The sequence below is a fragment of the Crocuta crocuta genome, unplaced genomic scaffold, assembly GCF_008692635.1.
Source record: "Crocuta crocuta isolate KB4526 unplaced genomic scaffold, BGI_CrCroc_1.0 scaffold367, whole genome shotgun sequence".
Lineage (NCBI taxonomy): Eukaryota > Metazoa > Chordata > Mammalia > Carnivora > Hyaenidae > Crocuta > Crocuta crocuta.
This window is the reverse complement of record NW_027527936.1, coordinates 795,760-811,244: the sequence shown is the minus strand read 5'-3', so window position 1 is coordinate 811,244 and position 15,485 is coordinate 795,760. Positions and strand designations below refer to the sequence as shown.

The 15,485-nt window shown below is 42.1% G+C and overlaps 1 protein-coding gene across 1 annotated transcript; it reads right to left on the bottom strand.

Moving 5' to 3' along the window:
- Window positions 1-3,412: 3,412 nt before the first annotated feature.
- On the bottom strand, window positions 3,413-14,926 carry ZFP69B (ZFP69 zinc finger protein B). Its single transcript, XM_077751969.1, has 5 exons — window positions 14,522-14,926; window positions 11,336-11,421; window positions 9,705-9,831; window positions 9,354-9,449; window positions 3,413-5,553 (listed from the first exon to the last, which is right to left on the bottom strand). Exons 1-5 carry the CDS (start codon window positions 14,646-14,648, stop codon window positions 4,385-4,387), a joined length of 1,605 nt encoding a protein of 534 aa, XP_077608095.1. The 5' UTR covers window positions 14,649-14,926; the 3' UTR covers window positions 3,413-4,384.
- Window positions 14,927-15,485: the final 559 nt, after the last annotated feature.

The following is a 15,485-nucleotide window of genomic DNA, read 5'->3' as shown; positions in this document are numbered from 1 at the left end:
TTCTTGCCCATCCCACGGATAAACTTGGGTTCGGTTGCAAGTTTGGAGAGCCAGCCAGGAGCTCTTTGCCCATGGGTCATCGGCTCTCAGCCTGTTACAGGAGTCCAGTGATGAGTCCAAGCAGTGCATAGGTTCGTTGTCCTGGGCACCGTCCCCCGGGCTCCAGTCCACCCTGATGGGGCTCCAGTTGCCAGCTCTCAGTGATTAATGTAACTCCTGTGGCCAGGAAACAGTTCTAGGTTTGGTTTGGACAGATGTCTCTTGCTGAGTGTTTCATCTGGAGGGTATGTGAGCTTCTTTCTTTCTCCTGTTTGCTTTGGCTTTTAGATTTCTTCCTCCCATTTGGATGCCTCCAAACAGGGGATTTTAGTTCTTTTAGCCTCCCTTTCTTGGTTGATTAAGAAAAGGCTGATGAGGAAGCTGTTTGGTTGAGTGGGTGAAGCTCTGACTTTTGGGGAGGAACCAACGCTCACAATTTGTTTATTGCTGCATCTTTGGGTATCTTTGGGTAAAGTTGGCTGTGTTCTAATTGGAAACTGGGAAACAACAGTTTGATCCCCACATGCAGCTCCAAAATTGAGCAATCGTTTTTTGCAATGCTGCTTGGCTGCAATACAGAGAAAAATGACCAATTAATGGATCCATAAATTATAATACCATCTTGCCATTAGATTTGTTTTGTAAAAAGGAGACAATTGAAAATTGGGGCTTTAAGATTTTGGGGCGCCTGGGTGGCTCAGCGGGTTAAGCATACAACTTCGGCTCGGGTCATCATCTCACAGTTTGTGGGTTCAAGCCCCGTATCGGGCTCAGTGCTGACAGCTAACTCAGAGCCTGGAGACTGTTTTGGATTCTGTATCTCCCTCTCTCTTTCTGACTCTCCCCTGCTCACACTGTCTCTCTCTCTCAGAAATAAATAAAACATTAAAAAAAAAAAGATTTTGTTTGCATATTGTTTGTGTACTTATTTGTGTGTACACATATGTTATGTGAGATGTTTTCTCTACCTCCAGATGGTATCGCTAAAATTAATTTGTAAAAGAGCTCTATTTAGTTGGTTTAAAGATAAGTGCTTGTAAGAATTGGGCATTGAGCAAGCAGAGTACATACAAACAGGGAAGAGGGGCAGAGGGTGAAGGGGAGAGAGAGAGAGAGAGAGAGAGAGAGAGAGAGAGAGAGAGAGAATCCAAAGCAGGCTCCACACCCAGTGCACAACCCAACTCGGGGCTCCATCCCACAACACTGGGACCAGGACCAGAGCCAAAATCGAGTGAGATGCTCAATGGACTGAGCCACCCAAGCACCCCAAGAATTGGGCAATCTAAAACTCAAAGATAGAAACTAACCCAAATGTTTTACAAGTTCACATAATCNGCGAAGGGGGAAAAGGAGAGAGAGAGAGAGAGAGAGAGAGAGAGAGAGAGAGAGAGAGAATCCAAAGCAGGCTCCACACCCAGTGCACAACCCAACTCGGGGCTCCATCCCACAACACTGGGACCAGGACCAGAGCCAAAATCGAGTGAGATGCTCAATGGACTGAGCCACCCAAGCACCCCAAGAATTGGGCAATCTAAAACTCAAAGATAGAAACTAACCCAAATGTTTTACAAGTTCACATAATCTTGGAAAATGTTTGGTATTAAAGCTAATTTAAGGTTGCTGGTTTAATCAAATGGACATGTCTTTAGAATTATCAGCATTAAATATAAAACATTTATTCTGTGTTTATTGAAATTCAAATAAATTTATGTTATCTCCATTGCAAAGAGTGTCAGAAAAGGGCGAAAAACCCCTTAGAACTCTGTCTAATGCCCCATGAATTTTATGGGTACTCAAAGAACAAATAAACAGATTTAATGCAAGGAAAGCAAGACTGGTTATTTAAAGAGGAAAATCTTAGATCAAAATCTGAATGTAAAAAGGAAAGTAGTATGTTTGTGAGAAGGGAATCTTTGGAAAGAAATTGTGTGTGTGGTTACGACTAAGATTGTGGAGATTAATTGTAAAAAAGCTTATTAGGGAGCAACCAACACTTGGAGAAGAGACGGGAGAGGAAGAGAGCAAGAATAGGCAGAAGTTGGTCATACATATCAACACAAGACTCCATTGATTCTCTGAGGAGTTCCAAAAGTTGGGTCGCCCTTCAGAACACCCCAAATTAGGGCAAAAAGGCTGGACTTTTATGTCATTGGATGTGACAACTTGGGAAGAGGGTATGCCTTGGCAAGGCGGCTGTCTTCAGTTAAGGTGACCCCTGATGGCATGTGAGAGTTGAGGACTGTTGGCCAAAATCCCTACAGGTGAGAGTCCTTTATTCCTGATGGGGATTCCAGTCACCCCCCAGCCCCCACAGTGTCCACCACAAAAATTCAGATCCATGCAGCATCCTGTGTTTGTCTCAAAAAGTATGTATCAACGTGGGAGATGATAGGGAGGAAAAAGGAAGGACTGCATGATTTTTGAAAAAAAAAAAAATCACCTTGTTGAAATCAATGAGTCTTAATATCAAAAGTATACCAGTATAAGATTCCAATTTGGTTTTTCTCTGATAAAACGAGTTTTCTTAGGTCTACATTGTAAACAGAGATCTTTATAAACAAAGATCATTCTGTATCTTTAACCAGCCTAGAAAAACAAAGTTTCTGTTTGGTCTTTAAAGTTGAATTTTCTCAATATTAAGCTAAATTTTAACAACTATGTAATCCTCTGTATTTGCCTTTAGAATCTTAATTGCACCTTGGCTAAATAATTATTATAATTATTAAGTTTTTAAGTGATCTATAATCTTATTTAGATACATGCTTTAAAACCTTCTGATATTTCAAACTTCCCAATATTCAACTTCTAAATGAAGTCTTTTTGATGAATTAGGCTTGATATGTCACATCACATGGGAAGTACTGTCAAGTAAGTGATGATAAACTGTATTAGGTCCTTTTATATGTTTGAATGCTGTAAGTGTTTCAGAGATTATATTAAATTTCTAACCTTTTGATTATAGCAGGACATATCAAAAGTTCCAGCAAAACAGATTTAAAAATAGGGGTACCTGGTGGCTCAGTCAGTTGAGGGTCCAACTTTGGCTCAGGTCATGATCTCATGGTTCATGGGTTCGAGCCCCGCGTCGGGCTCTGTGCTGACGGCCAGCTCAGAGCCTGGAGCCTGTTTCAGATTCTGTGTCTCCCACTCTCTCTGACCCTCCCCTGCTCACACTGTCTCTCTCTCTCAGAAATAAATTTTTAAAAAACATTAAAAAAATAATAATAACGCTATACAACCCCTATTCTTGCTGTGCTTATTCAGGGGCAAGAAAGGGACAATCATTTATGTACTCTACAGCAGGAATAGTAAAGTATAGCTAAAGGCAACCCAACACCAGTTTTTAAAATGAAGTTTATTGGAACAGAGCTACACCTATTCATTTATGTCCGTGGTTCTCAAGTACTTCACAAATACAATCTTGACCCCCAGGGCACTTCTAGCAATGTCAGGAGATGTATTTAGTTGTTACAATGGGTGGGGGAACTATTGCCATCTAGTTACTGGCATTTTGTGGCCAGAGATACTGCTAAACCCCCTACAGCGCACAGGTCAGTTGCCCCAGACAAAATATCTGGCCCCATATATCAGCAAGGCCAAGACTGAGATATTCTGATTTATGTATTTCTTTGAATGTTTTTGAACGAAAATGGTAGAGTGGAGCGGTGCTGGCAGAGCTCATATGGCCACAGTGCTTAACATATTTAGTATCTGGCCCTTTATGAAAAGTTTGCCAATTCTCTACAAGAAACCATAAAATATACTCAAGTATCTCATGTATGGTAGGTTATCTGTCAATTCTAGAAAGCTTTCTTTAATATTATTTCTTGTGAAAGTTTCCTTTAATATTATTTATTGTATACTTGAGCCAGTATTTTTATTTATACCTCTTTTGGCCATATAAAGGGATAGAGTACAAAGTTATACTATATTTTATTCTGATTATTGAAGGGACATTTAAAACAGTGATTCTCAAAATCCAATCCAAGTGTCAGTAACTTGGCATGATGAACTTTCCACTGGCCCATAACAAAATGAGAAAAATAAGGACAAATTTGGGAGATTTTCATAAGACTAACAATTCAATGTTGAGGGCTATTCCTAATGATTATTAGGAATCATAATCCTTTATTTTAAATCCTCCTTTATTTTAAAGTATTCAAATGCCCTTTCTTTTCTGAATGATGTTGATAATACGTAGTTTCTTTAATATGGCAAAACTCATACTGGTAACATTGCATCAAGTCATTAAAAAAATCATTGCTTCTTGAAATCCAGAAGTCAGAAAACCTCTGATTTAGAGGCTTTTGCTCTGTTATGAGGATCCTTTGATGTTGAACATATGTCACATATCATTGCCAAAGGTATTTCTTAAATGTGTTTTGCAATGTCTAATAAGTGATGAACTACAGCTGAAGGCTTTTCCACACTCATTACAATCATAAGGTTTTTCTCCAGTATGAATTCTCTGATGTTTAGCAAAGGATGAATCATGCCTAAAGGCTTTCCCACAATGACTGCACTCATAAGGCTTCACTCCTGTGTGGACTCTCTGGTGAATAGAAAGATGAATTCTCTGGCTAAAGGCTTTCCCACATTCCTTACACTTATATGGTCTTTCTCCAGTATGAGTTCTCTGGTGTTGAGTTAGGTATGTGCTATGGCTGAAGGTTTTATTGCATACATTACAAATGTAGGGTTTCACACCAGTATGAATAATCTCATGTTGCCTAAGGTGTCTAATCTGGAAAAATGTTTTTCCACAGTCTTTGCAGGTAAAAGGTTTCTCTCTAACATGAGTTCTCAGATGCTGGATCAGCCCAATACTCTGGCTGAATGCTTTCTCACATACCCCACATTCATAGGGCTTCTCCCCAGTATGAATTCTGACATGTTGAGTAAGAGATGATGGATGTCTGAAGGTTTTCCCACACTCCTTACATTCATAGGGTTTCTCACCAGTATGGATTCTCTGATGTGGAATAAGGGATGAGCTTTGGCTAAAAGCTTTTCCACATTCTTTACATCGGAAAGGTTTCTCTCCAGTATGAATTCTCATGTGTTCTGTAAGGTGAATGAGCTGTTTGAAGATTTTTTCACAAATAGTACATTCAAAGGTTTTCAATCTGGTATAACTCCTTGAATGATTAATCAAATCTAAATTGTATCGATTTCTCTTCCTAGGTACATCATATTTATGGTCTTTTTTTCTCGGAGAACCTTCTGGTCCTAGAATAACTTTTGAGCTCACATTAATACTTTTCTGAAATCTGTTAGATTCTCGGCCTCCTTCCTGAGCGAGTGCTTTCTTGTGCATCAAGGGGATTTGCCCCTCACCCAGTCCTTGGTTTTCCTGGTGGCTTTTTAACTGATCACATTTGGAGAGTCTTCCCAATGTGGAATATAAGGTGCTTCCTCTTGTGGACTGTTCCTTCATTAGGCCATGGTGTGATTCTCCCCATGAAATATCATTCTTTACGGCTGATTCCTTGGTTTCAGCTTTATTCTCCAAGTCTGAAAGAAATCCCAAAATACAAATGACCCATACTCAGTGTACTTTAAAAAAAAAAAGGCCATAGTGAGAATAGGAGGGGGAAAATTAACATGTACTAGGCATAGGAGCCTTGGACTATCTTCAAATATGATTCTGCCCCCTAGAGAGCTAATATAAAAGGAAATGAAGAAATGGTCAAAGGAAAGAAACTGTTCAGATATGTGAGGGGACTTTAAGGAACTGGGAGGAGTTCATCCATGTGAATTCCAGGAGGAAGTGCACTAAGAAGAGAGCATTGTTGTAAGGGCAGATAACAAGAGATAAGATTAAGGAACTCAGTATTCTAGCACCATATCATCTCAAGCCCATATTTCTATGACAAAATTTTCTCTATTAAAAAAAAGTTTTTTCAAATATTAATTCATACTTTCTACATATCAAAACATTAAATAATATAGGAACTCATTCACTAAAAAGGGATAGCCTCTCTCAATTTCAACTCCATTCCCTCTACTTCTTTAGGATTTTGGAAAGCATCCATTTAGACATTCCCAACAATATGTATACATGAATGTGTGTATTTATGTATATGGTCATAAATATACATTTGCACAAAAAAATGGATCATAGTGTACATATAGTTCTGCATCTATTTTTTAAATATTCTTTAAGTTTATTTATTTATTTAAAGAGAGAGAGCTGAGGAGGGGCAGACAGAGAGAGAGAGAGAGAGAGAGAGAGAATCCCAAGCAAGCTCTGTGCTGACAGCACAGAGCCTGACATGGTGCTCCATCTCACAAACCATGAGATCATGACCTAAGCCAAAATCAAGAGTCATTTAACCAACCAAGCCACCCAAGGGGCCCTATCTTATTTTTTTTTTTAGTTTTTAATTTTTATCTTTATTTTTGAGAGCGAGACAGAGTGTGAGCAGGGGAGGAGCAGAGAGACAGGGAGACACAGAATCTGAAGCAGGCTCTAGGCTCTGAAATGTCAGCACAGAGCCCAACACAGGGCTCGAACTCATGAACTGTGAAATCATGATCTGAACCAAAGTTGGACGTTCAACCTACTGAGCCACCCAGGTGCCCCATTAAAAAAAATTTTTTTTTATCTTTAGTATCTTATTCTTTTTAACAAGTACAATGCATACCACTGCATTCCACTGATGGACATATCACAATTTGACTTTTCTCTACTGAAAAATATTTAGTTTGTCTCCAATTTCTCATGCTATCATGCATACATTTATGTACACTCCTGTCAATATTTCACAGGCTTTACTAAAGAGGAATTATTGGGTTCTGGGTATGGGTGCTGTCAGTAAACATTGGTGCCCTTCCCTGCAAGTTCACTGGATTTTTATCAATCTTCGTAATTTTTGCCTGTATCTGTGTATAAGAGGTGAAAAATGGGCTTTTTATTTGTAACGGATTATTAGCTATACTGTAACATCTTAAAGGACAGAGACTTTATGGACTATCCAGAGAATACATGGGACACTTTGGGATGAAGGGACTTCTCTAGTGTTTATTCTCTTTCTATTCCCATCCACCCATTTGGACCCTGTCATCCTAAAGCTCCAATATTTCCTGTCCACAACAAACTCTCATTCCCCAGGATTTCTGACCTCACCTTAGTAACAACACATAAAAAGTGCTCAGGAATAGCTGTGTAAATTTCTGAGTGGACTTAGAAAGCAGGCAGAGATGTTTACATCACTTATTACAGAGAATAAGGAGTTACTTTTCTTTTCAGGGTAAGAACAAAATGAATGTCATATTTCAAGAGGTCATCTCTCACAGTAACATTCAAAATGATTCAGAAAGATAATAAACTATCAGCAAATACAACTAAAAATCAGAGTAATAGATGAGATGATGGGAACTTGGCTAGGCATTGCATCAACACAGATGAAGAGGAGAAGTGGATCTAGCAGGTGATATCAGAGAAGAAGCCATGAGCAATGAGGGAAGGAGAGTAGAAGAACATGACACATTCTTGCTGATATCATGACTTCTGGCCTTTGAGACTGAAAGAATAGGAGGAGTCAGGATGAGAAATCTGCCTGGGAGAGAAGATGGTTTCTGATTTTGGATGTATTGGGTTTGAAGTGACAATAGTGGATCTAGATAGAGAGGTCCTAAATACCAGGGACATGTGGGAATAGATGAAAATATGGAGAACAGAGGTCTCAAGGGACAACTGAAAACCACCACAAAGCATTTGTGGACATTTGTGCAGCTACAGAATAGCAGTGTAAAAGACAGAGGCCCCCACAGATTGCAGCAGGCATTGCTGCATATTCACCAAAATCTCTTCTTTCCATTTTTGGACACACAACTACATTCTCCTTGATTTTGATTTGAGTGAAGAGACAAAGGTTTCTCCCATAAGTGAATCAGAGTGAAAGTCACGTGAACCACTCTAGGCTGCCCCATAGAAACCTTCCAGATGTAGGGCGCGTGGGAGGCTCGGTCAGTTAAGCCTCTGACTTCAGCTCAGCTCATGATCTCACGGCTTGTGAGTTTGAGCCCCACAGTGGGCTCTGTGCTGACAGCTTGGAGCCTGCTTCGGATTCTGTGTCTCCCTTTCTCTCTGCCCCTCCCTGCTCACACCATGTCTCTCTCTCTCTCTCCTTCAAAAATAAATTAACATTAAAAAAATCCTTTTTTAAAAAACCCTCCCAGACGAACTCCTTGGGTGCCCTTGTTTTGCTGCTGGCTGTACTTAGATGATGAGGAGGCCCTAGCAGATGATGGAGCCACCACGTAGAAGAAATCTCAATCCCAGATTCACCAGGTGGAAAAGAACTGCCCACTGAACTAAACAGGTCCCGCAGACCAGTGTACAAGCAAGACTTCCTGCTATTCTGTTTGAGCCACATTTTAGAGTCTGTTTGCTGTGGTAGTTCAGCCTCTTCTAGCAGAGGTGGAAATGATGTATCTGCATTAAAAAGGATATTGATGAGTAGCACTGAAAAAGCAGTAAGAGAGATATAGGAGATAAAAATTGTGGAGGAAAGGCGGCAGGGTCTAGAAACCTAATACTGCCATGTAGAATAGTACCATAAGAACACAGACTGTGGAGTCAGAAGGACTGCAGTTCAAATACAGACTCCACCAACTCGTAGCTACATGATGGTGGACAAGTTTCTTAACCTGTGAGCCTTCTTTACCTCATCTGTAAGATAGGCTAATATACACACAGGACTCACAGAGGCCAGCTTGATGAACAGCTGTCATTATTACTGTTCTTAGATGAAGAAGGTTGTTAAAACCTATTTGACTTGGTAAGAAGGAATTCGGTGATGGCTTTTCACAGAGCCATAAGTTATCTGAAATACAAAGTTAAATTACACAAGTTAAAAAGAGAATCAGAATTGAAGCTATGACCACAGAATAAGATTTAGGGAAAACTTTTAACCAGAATCATGAGAGAATGAAATCCATGATAAAATTACATGGAAATCTAGTGAAGAGTGTTGTATTTAATGAGGGGAGAGCCACAAATGCCTGAATGGACAGAAGAAAGAAGCTATCATAGGGCAAGGTTTGAAATGCTGGAGGAAGCAAGAAAACCATGTGACTTGGGTCAGGAGAGTTAGTCAAGGAAACTAACCCTAATAAAGGCACCTCTTTTCCTCTGACTCCAGAGAAACTAACGAGAAGAGGCAAGTGTAGGAAAGGGGTAACAGGGTGATAATCCGGTTTCGGGTCAGGTCCCATCCAGATGGCACGGCCTTCCCCACAATCTGGAGAAGGCTTCAAGTGGAGCTTTCTAGCAAACATGACAAAGGCCCCGTCTGCCTTGCTCTTACCTGCACTTGGACCTCCTGAAACCTCTCTCTCGATCAGCCATGGCTCTTCTCCTTTCTCCAACTGGGAAATCACACCAGGTTTGGAGAGCTGATACCCTGCTCATGAAGAAGAAAACACTGCATGTGCTGAGGCCAAACCAAGAATTTAAAGATAGTTCTTTGGTATTCAGGCCTGCTGAGGGCTAGAGTAGAAAGACCGGGGCAGAAAAGACCACAGCAATCCTGACTTGCTATTTAGAAGGAAGCAGAAAACCCCAACACAACCCAGAGCCCAAGCGTAACACTTTGGTTAGAAATAAAGATTTTGTTCCCAACAGGCAGGTTCTAGTTATCAGGGGAACTCATCCTTACCGACGGAGACCAGGTTCCCATAGTTCTCCAGCATCACCTCCCGGTATAGACTCCGGTGAACAGGGGCCAGCTGCCCCCACTCCTCCTGGGTGAAGTCCACAGATATGTCCTTGAAGGTCAACAGTTCCTAGAACATCAAGTATGTTCCTTTTCAGTCGGAGTTTGGGAAGTTGTTCTAACACTGTCTACATGCTAAGAGATGCTATCCAAATTTTCATGGACACTCTTGACAACTGGTTGGCTGACTCTGTGCTAGAGGTTATAAGACAAAGCATAAAGCGTGTAAGCTGTCTTTTGAAACTTACAATTTGGCTAAAGGAGAAATACTCATGAAATACTAAAGAAGGTCTCAGAACAGTGTACAATGATTTAGATTAAGGACGATAAAGATCAGGAATATTTGAAGAAGGGGAGAGTTCAAAAGAGGCCAAGGCCACAAGAGAAGACAGGGACCTTTGCTGGGCTGAAAGAATTGGTTAAAACAAGAACATTTCAGCATGGGTAATATACCCTTCGCTGGGTTTTTCTGTTAGTAAGAAAAGTATGTGGGAACATGCTTCTGGAGAGAGCATGAATTCTGCCTAGTAAGGGAAGATCTCTTGAGCAAAGCAGACACTGTGTTGTGAAGGATGAGAGCTTGTCATGTATGATCTATGAAACTAAATAACCATTTTGTAGTTATTTTTTAAAAGTATTGCCAAATGCAAAGAGCACCCAGAAGCCAGAAGGCTGAGATAAAAACACATTCCTTAAGTATGGAGACAATTCTAGTGCTTTTTGTATATTGTAAATAATTCTGGAAGGCACTTGAGGCCTATTGGGATGACAACAGCATCCACATGAGAAAAGTTAATTTGAGGAATGTTAAAGATAGAGGATTAAACCCTGTAACCATGTTATTTTGGAGGCTAAGATCATGCCACTACAAAACTCTTCTGTTCTCTAGGAAGATCTCCTTCTGTATTGATGTCCTCTGATTATTCTAGAATTTTCTTGAGTTTCACTTTGCTTCTGGGGTTTGGTAGCACAGAGCTTTGCCCATTGCCCATGCCACTGGTTTTTGATTAGCTCTTTTATGATACACAGACACTATTAAACTGCTCTTGGAAGTTTTCCTTCCTTGTCTGGTCAGTCTATTTAGTTTGTACCCTTTGGGACCTGCCAGTAACTTCTCTACTCATTTCCCTTTTCATCTACAATTCTGCTTCAAAACATGACCAGAAATCCTCTTTTAATTAATGAAGTGTCTACATTAATGAAGTGCATACATCTCCAAGAATATCCGAACTGCATTCTATTAATTTTTAAACGTTGCTTAACATGTTTTTACAATGTCTGTCTTTCTCCCAGATGACATCTGTGATGTTTCAAGGCAGGAACTATATCACATACTTTTCCACACACACCAACACACCCCAGCACAAGTTTTAAACGTGTTGGACAAACGGTGAGAGGTTTGCTTAAGAAGGTTCTGAGGAAGGTGACTGCTGGTGGGAAAATCACCTGTGAAATCAATCAATGTGGTCCAACTTAGAACAGGCTAAGAAAATCCAATCCAGCAAGTTGAGTCAAAGAACATCCAAGTCCAGGGTCAAACAATTTCAAGAAAGTGACAGGAAACTCCGACTCACCTGGGATTCTACGGTCAGTGGCCCAGAGATCACTTCATCCTCAAAACTTTCTCCCTGGGTCTCATCAGCATCCTTAGAGAGCAAAACTGAGAAAGGAAAGGAGCCATGAGGTTTGCATCTCCTCAGACAGAAAAATGGCTTGCAGACCAGACCTGCTGAACATGCCTCCTCTCTCAAAACATTCAGAGAGAGGGACATTTAGAGCAACTCAGAGCCTCCTTAATGGAAAGGATCTAACGTGCACTGCTTTGGGCGTTAATACTTCCCAACGGGCAACACTGGTCCAATAGCACAGATCTACCGGCCACTCTTTTGTTCAAAAACCCTCAAAGCTTCCCCACTGACAAGAAAGAAAAATCCAAACACCTTACATGGATTTCAAGATCCTCCACAACCAGTCCATCACCACTTCTCTGAGTATTAATCTCCTTCTAAGCATCCTTCTTCATCCGCTGGACACACCCAGCCAAATAATCCCAGTCACCATTCTTTGAATATCCCTGCACAGTACCCACCTCAGTATTTTCTCAAGTCCTACTCGGTGAAAACCCGAGATATCCTTCTGGATCAGTTCAGGTGATGTTTTCTCAAACACTCTTAATGAGAGGAAAGCTTCCTCTTCTCTGTATTCTTCCAAAGCTTGTTTTTATCTCTATTCTGTTATCTATCTCAGACTGCCTATCGTATTTATTTGTATGATTACCTCCCTCAGTTGAATTATTAGTATGAGTAGATGGGTAGAAACTATCTGGCTCATTACTTTTTCCCCATCCCCTAAAGTATTAAGCTTAACAGCCTGCCAGGTTGCTAGAATTCCAACCTGAATTTGAGGTATTAAAACCTGGCTGAATTTGAGATACTAGAAATATGAACTAGGAACTGAGGTACATGAATTCTTGTCCTTGTATTTTTTCCCAACTTTTTATCATGAACACTGAACATGCATATATCCCCCACCTGTATTCAGTGACTGTTAACATTTGCCATATTTGCTTCATCTATGTTTTTTTCTGAATCATTTCAAAGTTGCAGACATCATGATACTTTGCCCCTAAATACTTCAAAAAAGGATCATCTCCTGCATAACCACAATACTGTTAATCACACCTAAGCAAGTTAACAATAATTCTATACTCAGGGAAGCCTGGGAGGCTCAGTTGGGTAAGTGTCAGACTCTGGGTTTTGACTGGGGTCATGATCTCCTGTTTCATGAGACTGAGCCCTACATCATGCTCTGTGCTGACAGTGCAGAGCCTGCTTGAGATTCTCTCTCTTTCTCTCTCTGCCCCTCCTCTGCACATGCACGCATTCTCTCTCAAAAACAAACACTTGAAAACAATAATTCCATATTCAGATTTCCTCAGCTCTTCTCAAACTGTCTTTTATTCTGGATTTTTTCCAAACCAGGCTCACACATTCAAAATGGTTCTCTCTAGTCTCTCTAGAATAGTACTTCCCCTCTGCTTTTTAAAATTTTTATTTATTTTTGAGAGACAGACAGAACACGAGCAGGGGAAGGGCAGAGAGAGAGGGAGACACAGAACCTGAAGCAGGCTCCAGGCTCTGAGCTGTCAGCACAGAGCCCAACGTGGGACTCGAACCCATTAATGGTGAGATCATGACCTGTGCCGAAATCGGATGCTCAATCAACTGAGGCACCCAGGCGCCCCACTTCCCCTTTTTTCATGATATTGGCTTCTTAAGAGACCAACACAGTCTGACTGTGCTAGGGTTCACCTTATTTCTCTCTTCCCTGTATTTTCTTTAAACCAGAAGTTCAGCCTTTAAGCTCGACTTAGGTTCAGATTAAACATTTTGGCAGGAATTCCTCATGGGTAATACTATGTGCTCTATATTACATTACCCAGAAGGCACAAACCCTGACGTTATTCCATCACTGTCACACTTGACTAAGACAGTGACCACCAGGGGCGCCTGGGAGGCTCTGTTGGCTAAGCATCTGACTTTGGCTCAGGTCATGATCTCGCTATTTGTTGACAGCGAGGAGCCTGGAGCCTGCCTCAGATTCGGTGTCTCCCTCTCCCTCTGCCCCTCCCCTGCTCATTCTCTGTCTCTCTCCGCCTCTCAATAATAAATAAACAAACAAACAAATAAATAAATAAAAAGCCAGTGACCACCAGATATCGCTATTGGAAAAGTGTGCTCTTTCTTTGGCATTTAGCACTTTGTGGGGGCACCCGGTGAATATCCTGTTCCCTATCAACTTTTCAATGACTTCATTTATACTAAAATATTCTATCATTCTTTCTACTTTGTTATTGGCAGATATTTTCTGTAAAAAGCTTTCCCTCAACAAATGGAAATGATCTTTTAAAAAGCAAGATGAGGGGCACCTGGGTGGCTCAGTGGGTTAAGCGTCCGACTTCAGCTCAGGTCATGATCTCGCGGTTCATGGATTCGAGCCCCACATCAGGCTCTGTGCTGACAGCTCAGAACCTGGAGCCTGCTTCAGATTCTGTATCTCTGTCTCTCTGACCCTCCCCTGCTCATGCTCTCTCTCTATCTCAGAAATAAAACATTAAGAAAAAAATTTTTTTTAAAAAGCAAGATGAATGTTTTCTTCTTCCCATAATAATTTATTTTCAAGGTAAGAAATCAGTGTATGAATCATAACCAGTATTGGCAAATGGGTTTTTCCCCTTTCTCTATTTTAAGTGTCATTGTGAACTTACAGAAATTTAATTTATTCAAAGTGTTACAATCCACCTGGATATTTAAACAGTCCTAATTTGTCCAAACTTGCCATCCTATTGATACGTGTCCATTAGCCTCTGCACTCATCCTTGCTTTCTAGCACAAGCCACTCCAGGCTCAACCAGTACCTCCTCTGCTGCCTTCTACTTCTGACCTAGCCACCCAGTGCCTGCACCTGGCTGATTCAAATTTCCTCACTGTAAAATACAGAAAATCAGGCAAGTCTTCCCTGCCCCACATGCCCGTGGGGAAAATGAAAAGAAAGAACATACAGAGTCATGACATTCACATACTGGTTTCACGTTGAACTGACCTCCACTGTTCAGGAAAACCCAGGGAAGAGCCATAATCGAGAGCCCCAGAGACTTTTTACCCAATTGCCTCCCCAAGGGATGCTTTTGCTCAGGTGCCTACCTTCCTTCTCAAACTAGATGCTGCTGCTTTTCCTCCTTCCCACCAGTCTATTCTCACCTTCTCCTGCAAACATCTTAGTCACGTCCTCCCACAGGGGGGCCCCCTCCTTGGCCTTCTTCGGATGGTGCAGCTTCACCCAGGGGCTGGCCTCCATGGGCAGGGTGATCAGGAGCTGCTGCAGCATGATGACGTCAGCACTCCTTTCTGGGGCTCTCTGCCTCAGCCCAGGGGGCAGGAGGTCCTATCTGGGCCTGTCCACTTTCGATAAAGAAACCGCTGGAAGCTCAGGCTTCACAGTTGTGCTGGAGGCCTCCACGCTCAGGAACCCGGCGAACAAACAGTACCAAAATCCAGAATTTGGACGTCTGCATGTCCAGGCTCATAAGGAACGGCCCATCTTGAGCTCCAACTGTCTCCTTGGCAGGCAGCTGCTTGGCTCCGGGTGTTTTCTTCTGAGCAGCCACCTCGACAGTCCCCTGGAGATGCCGGACAGAAAACATTAGAGTCAGCAAAAGGATCTACGAGAGCTCCGTCGCACGGTCAGAATTCTAGAACAGACACCAATCACTGAAAAATTTTTACAAAAGGTACATGGAGACCGTGCATATACACAGCCCACGCGGTCCAAACCAGCGTGCTGGGGTCACGAAGCACAAAGAGAGGAAGAAAAGCCGATTCTTTGTTGTGGGTAGTACTACGGCTAAAGGAGTCTCGAGATGTGGACTCAACGAAGGAGCTGGGTTGGAATCTCATCTGTGGCAGCTCACGGACGCCCTCCAACCCCGGCTCCTCCTCCCAGGAACCGAGAGGCTCAACCTTTTTCCAAGCCCGGAACTCGCAGGCTTTGTCTGAGCGCGACCCCGAGCCCCCAGGGCGCATCACGCGCCACAGGGAACCGCGGGCGGTCTCCGGCCAGAGCCTCCCGCGGTCCCTGCCCCAGACCCCCCCGCGCAGCTCCCGCTCACCCAGCTCGCCNCGTAGCGCCAAGATGCTCCCGCGTAGCGCAGCCCTGGCCGGTGCG